General features: G+C 42.7%; 1 protein-coding gene across 1 annotated transcript; it reads right to left on the reverse strand.

Annotated features, from left to right (window-relative positions):
• Positions 1 to 1,048: 1,048 nt before the first annotated feature.
• On the reverse strand, positions 1,049 to 5,057 carry sptssa (serine palmitoyltransferase, small subunit A). The gene is made up of 2 exons (XM_030044150.1): positions 4,873 to 5,057; positions 1,049 to 3,190 (listed from the first exon to the last, which is right to left on the reverse strand). Exons 1-2 carry the CDS (start codon positions 4,973 to 4,975, stop codon positions 3,087 to 3,089), a joined length of 207 nt encoding a protein of 68 aa, XP_029900010.1. The 5' UTR covers positions 4,976 to 5,057; the 3' UTR covers positions 1,049 to 3,086.
• Between the last annotated feature and the right edge of the window lie 1,321 nt (positions 5,058 to 6,378).

Genomic DNA, 6,378 nt, shown 5'->3' on the forward strand with positions numbered 1-6,378 from the left:
GCAGGGGATTTAACACTGGAACTCATGTTCCACAATGCAGCCAGACATGCGACTGAGATCCAAACCACATCTGGATCTGCTCTGAAATGTGATTGCCGTCAGATTTCTACCGATGTGTCTCAGTCCGGACGCTCAAATCGGACTTCAGTCTGTCCGTCACGTTACTCGGACAGATCAGATTTCTGAAAGCTTTCAAATAAAAAGTGAGGACAAATCCGGTTTGCCCAGTCTGAACGAGACCTGGACAGGCGGAGGTTATTTCATAAAAACAGGATTGGAGAGCCAGATAATGAGGACGAGAGCGGCTTCATCCACACTGCAGGGTTAAACTGGATTTATTTCTCACAATCAGATCTTCAAGACGGCCTCTGCTCAGCCGCTCAGCCGCTCCTCCCTCACTCTGGATCTGATGTCCTGTGTGAGTGACGTGACGGACGGTTTGAAGTTTGCAATCCGATTTGAGCGTCCGGACTGAGACATCATCTGTAGAAATCTGACTTGAATCACACTTCAAATCACCTCCAAATGTGCTTTGGATCTAATTTCACATCTTATTTTTTTGCTGTCCAGACTTTCTAAATATCAATGTGGATACGACAAAAACAGATTTAGACTGGCGGTCTGAACGAGGCCAGGGAGACGCTGCTGTATCCCGGTGATGTCCGTCTGTGAAGCAACAACTTCTACAGCTTCAGGATTACCATAAAACTTCACAACATGTTACACAACATTACGTGACATTTCAAAGTTCTTTGGCTTACTTGCTAACCCTGTTTTCTGGAATACTCCTCGGTGTTGGAATTAACCTGCGGAAAACTCGAGAGCACGCAGAACAACAGGGACAGAACTAAAGAACATAATGTAAAACCACGGCTGTCTTCAAAACAGAGACAACGCAGCATGAAAGGCCGGCGGTGAATACACACTCAGATAAATTTACAGAAAAACAAAATGCTGTAGGTTAGTGAAATATCCCTTTAATGATTTGGAGCAATATAACAGCATTAAGCATCATGTTGGCTCCCGGAGACACAACTCACTCACAAAACCACAAATATAGTATATATTTTTTATCCTCAAAGCCAACATATCCAACTACAAAACTTTACAAATTTGTATACAAGATTATATACACGTTAATCGAGAAAAATACATAACTCTTCAAGGAAAATAATCACAATTTCCGAGGGATATCAGTAGGAGAATGCATATCGTAAAACAGGATTACATAAAAATGGAAACATTTAACATTTAAGACGCCTGTGCAAATAGAAGAAACGCTGCGTTGCTGTGCGATTCGACCAGGAGGGGAATGAAAGCACAGCTCCCTCCTTTTTCAACGTCCGACCTTTTTCATGTTTTTTTTTCTCCGTCTTACTGATCGACTGGGACTGAAAGCTGCTGACAGCTTCACCACAGAGCTGCTTCTGTCTCGCCTGAGCAGCTCACCACGCTGTCAGCAGCTTGTGCTAAAACTAATGCAGGTGACTGATTAGTTCACTGACAGAAAAATAATCCTTTTTTTTTTTTTTTTTTTTACAACCGGTGACTCGTTTTAGCCATTTATGATGTAAAACAGCCAAATATTTTCTGATTCCAACTTCACTAAGATCACAAAAAAATGCAAAGATTGTCTTCCTCTTCTGTCATATTATTAAAAATAATATTTTCATTTTTTATTTTTGGCTGCTGTTCATACCAAGGAAGACGTTTGATTATTTTTTTCTGTTTTAATAACAATAAAGTATAATTCTGAGAATATAAAGTCACATATTTACTGCTGCTGCAGCTCGCAAGGAAAAGAGGAAATGCTAAAATGAACAGAGGCATCAAACCTGTGGAGAATCCGGACTTTTTGGTTAACGTGGCTCATTAGAGTGAGCGCTGACAGACACATATATTACAGATTTGCGTGCTTTTGTCTTTAAATATTTGTAGAATTTCATTGACAAGGATCTGAAAGACATGAGCAGCCAGACAGTGAGGCGACTGATGGGAGTTTTAGTCTCGATCGATCGGTTCAACGGGGAATCAGACAGTGAGGCCGTCACTTGGAGCTCCTGGCCGGCTCCGACGAGTTCCAGCTGGAAAAAAATGGAAAAAACGTTTTGGAATCCGTCCGCCGCTGTGCCGTCCCGCTTTGAACACAGTGACAACAATGACTTGAAGTCCCGTTGGAATAAAATGACAGTCCAGCGTCTCCCGGCAGCTGGACATCACTCACTCACAGGTTACAGCTCTCCAGTTTAAAAGAAAGTACGGTGCGCTCCGTTAAAAGGCTTGCCACAGGTAATACAGAAGCGTATTAACGCCACTGCAGGGAATAATAAATACAGAGCGGGGTTGGAGGTGGGGTAATATTCCAAGAAAAAAAAAAATCAAAATTTCCAACATTTATTTTTCTCAGATCACCACGATTTCCTTCTGACTGAATCCCACAAAAAAAAAAATACTTTTCACTGTTTATTCTTTTAAATTTGCAGCTTTGATCTCAGACTTTCAGCATTTTTTCATCACAAATTTGTGATGGTATGATTCAGAATTAGAGTTTTTTCTCATATATTTGAATTTCTCTTGTACATTTACCATTTTAATCTCAGAAATCATAAAAGTTTGTTTCCTCTGAATATTACCCCCCTGCTCTCCCAGCTCTGTAATTTTCTCCCTACAAAGGCCCTAATATGCCGTTGTAGATATGGGAGGGAAAAAAAAAAAAATTCCAAATCGTGAAACCGAAATCCAGCGCACCTTTTTGGCTGTCAATCATTTGGAGATCCTGTGCCAAGCTCCGCCTCCAGCCCCGCCACTGCACCCGATCACCATCCCAGGAGTGAAGGACAAACAGTCCCGGGGGGAGACATCCAACATGGCCTCTCGACATGGAGTCAGGGGGCGTGGCCTTTACAACCCCGCAGCCGCCAGGGTGGGCGGGGCTTGACCGTTGATATTTAATAAGCTTTGGTAAAAAGGGACGAGGCAGACAATCACCCCCCAAAAACTCTGGAGATGACACGCAGACAGAGAGACAGACAGGTAGGCGGAGACAGACAGGAGTAGTGGGCGGCCACATGGGCGGAGTCAGCGCGTCATTGGACCACCTCAAAGTAGTGCAGGATGGCCATGATGTGCTGCGGCATGAAGACGTAGCCGGTGTAGACCGCCATGCCGGCCACAGACACCAGCAGAGAGTCTGGACACAGCGGTTAAGGACAAACCAGGAGGTCAAAGTCAAACCACATCAGAAATTAAAAAAAAAAAAAAAAAAAAAATTAATGACAGCATTATTGATCAATACCAATAAGTTAATGATGACATAACCAGCTGCTGAGAGGAATACTCTGCTCCCTTCAGGTAAATCAGAATCAGACATACGTAACCGATCCCCGAGGGGAAACCAGGTCTGCTGCAGCTGCTCAAATTCTCAAGAGAAGAATTAAATTATAAGAAACAGAAAAAGAAATAATATAAAAATATGTGCCTAAGAAATTTGTGAAAAAAGTATGTGCATTATATGTAAGTATGTGCATTAATCCTAGAAAATATTACAATACATACAGAAATAAGAAATTGAGCATATGTTAAAAAAGTATACTTTTATATATACACCATATACACACACAGGTGTATTGTACTGTTGGATTGTTGTTGAGCCCCACAGATATAAATGACGGCAGTGAAAGCGTTAAATAGCAGCCGGTTCTGCCTGCCCAGTTCTTGCCAGGTCTGTCTATCTAACCTTCGACGGGAGGTGCTGAAGTGAAAAAAAAAAAAACAAAAAACAAGAGCAATGTGCTTGCTGACTGATGCCAAATATCTCTAAAGCAATACAAAACACAATATGACTATGGATTCACACTCACAATTGTTAGTGTAGCTACAGGAAAAATTAAGCGTTTTTCAAAAGACAGCATTACAATGTAAAGTATTTTATTGATCACAACAGACCAATCAGTGTCTTAGGATAACACTAAGCCTAAATTTGACCTTGTCCATATAATTTGAGATACTAATTTAGTGCTCATGTCTAGATATGTTCATATTTGGATAACCGTATAATGATATATTGTTCAGTCCTGGTTGCAGAAAGGTTAACTGTTGTTGATTCATTGTTTATATCTTTTGTTTTCCTTTTAGCTGTTGTTGTGTGGACCCCAGGAAGAGTAGCTGCTACCCTGGTAATGACAAATAGAATCCAAATTAAATTAATAACTGAATGAATAAATAGATAAATAACTGGGAGGCATGGGCTGCCTGAAAAGCAAAAAAAAAAAAAAAAAAAAAGAAAGAAAATGCAGTTAGCACACAAACAACTTTGAATCACCTGTCTACTGCTTCTCAGCTCGGGTGCGATCTAGCTTCAGGCAACCCACCAAACTCCATTTAAAAAAAAACTATTAATTTCAAACCGGCCTGTTTTTAACGAGCAAAAACCTCCAGAGTGGAGTGAAGATTCATGCCTTTGATATCCTCAGAGGCCTGTTTGTAATTCGGCGTACATTCAGTGCCTCAAACCAAAACTGATTTTAAACACCAGTGACTTTAAAAAGAGGCTCCCACAGTTTTTCTTCACCTCAGCGCAGCGACGGGCGGCGGCGGCGGCGGCTAGCGCCCAGTGTGACACGGCTGGGAAAGCTGAACTTTAACTGGCTGCAAAGGCCGGCTGCTGCATTATCTATGAGCCGAACTGACCTGAAGCCCCTGGTGGTTTTTAAAAGAGTCTTTAAAAGTCTCAAGCTGAGCTCTAAGGCCACCCGGTAAGAAACGTTAGCCGAACAAAGCAAAGCTAATGCTAGGTAGCTACAGTTAGCATGCTAGCTGGTTTGTTCTCCCCCTCCCTCCCGGCTGAAGTTGCTCCCCAGCGGAAAAGGATACTGAACACCGTCCGCTCCCAGGGCTCCAGCATGTAGAGCGCCGTGACGAGCAGGTACTGGTAGTAGAACCACGACAGCTGCTTCCAACAGTCTCCCAGAGCCATCTTCCCAACTTTCTCACCGGAGTGTTGATTTCCTACTAGACGCGATTCGTCGTGGATCAGTTCCAGGTGACGTGTGACGTGTGACGCTCGATCATGAGATGCTCCTGTCCAGCCAATCACAGATCCGAATGGCAGCGCACGCCAAGCCGGGGAGTTCCCACTTCCTGGAGGGAAAGCGTCCTCTTCCTTCGATGACTTCAAAATAAAAGACGTGTTGAGGCTGTAGGCGTCCATAATGGGTTTGACGGCGCATTAGGGCCATTATAGGAAAAATAATTTTATAGAGCCGGGATTATGAGAAAAAAACATTCACAATTTCCAGTTGTAAATTTATATATAAAATTGTAGGATACAAGGATGCAAGGATACAAGGAAGTTTATTTGTCATTATACAACAGGTTGTATAATGAAATTAAAGTGTGGTTCCCTCTTGATTGATTAATTGATTGTATAGGAAATAAAATTATTAAACATGGAGGAGTGCAGATGGTGCATTTAATCTCACAGCCTGAGGGAAGAAGCTGCTCTGTAGTCTGGTGGTACGGCAGCAGATACTTCTGTATATTTAGCCTGACGGCAGCAGTTTGAACAGGCTGTGGCTGGGGTGGGTGTCTTTTAGGATCTCACCTCACCTCCCCGATATCACTGATGCTTGGTAGATGGGTGCCAATGATGTTTTGGGCAGTTTTAATCACTCGTTGCAGAGTCTTCCTGTCCTGGGCCGTGCACATCCCATGCCAGTTTGTGATGTTTCCAGTCAGGATGCTTTCAGTCGCTCCTTTGTAGAAGCTGACAAGAACTTGGCGTGGGAATTTTGCTTTCTTAAGTTTCCGTAAGAAATACAGCCGTTTCTGGGCTTTTTTAACCAGGGCAGAGATATGTGAAGTCCATGACAGGGTCTCTGTTATGTTGATTCCCAGGAACTTGAAACTGCTCACTTGCTCCACCTCAGCTCCATTGATGTAGACAGGGTTGTGTGTCTTTGCCTCCTTTTTTCTAAAATCAACTATCAGCTCTTTGGTTTTGCTGACGTTGAGCAGAAGGTTATTGTCTGTGCATCATTCTGCAAGATGGTTGATTTCCTCCCGATATGAAAACTCATCATTGTTGGAGATCCGGCCGATGATGGTGGTGTCATCATCATCATATACACTATATTACCAAAAGTATTCACTCACCCATTCAAATGATCAGAATCAGGTGTCCTAATCACTTGGCCTGGCCACAGGTGTATAAAATCAAGCACTCAGGCATGCAGACTGTGAAACAAGACATTTGTGAAAGAATGGGCTGCTCTCAGGAGCTCAGTGAATTCCAGTGTGGAACTGTCATAGGATGCCACCTGTGCAACAAATCCAGTCGTGAAATTTCCTCGCTCCTAAATATTCCACAGTCAACTGTCA

The sequence above is a fragment of the Myripristis murdjan genome, chromosome 22 (genome assembly GCF_902150065.1).
Source record: "Myripristis murdjan chromosome 22, fMyrMur1.1, whole genome shotgun sequence".
NCBI classification, from domain to species: Eukaryota; Metazoa; Chordata; class Actinopteri; order Holocentriformes; family Holocentridae; genus Myripristis; species Myripristis murdjan.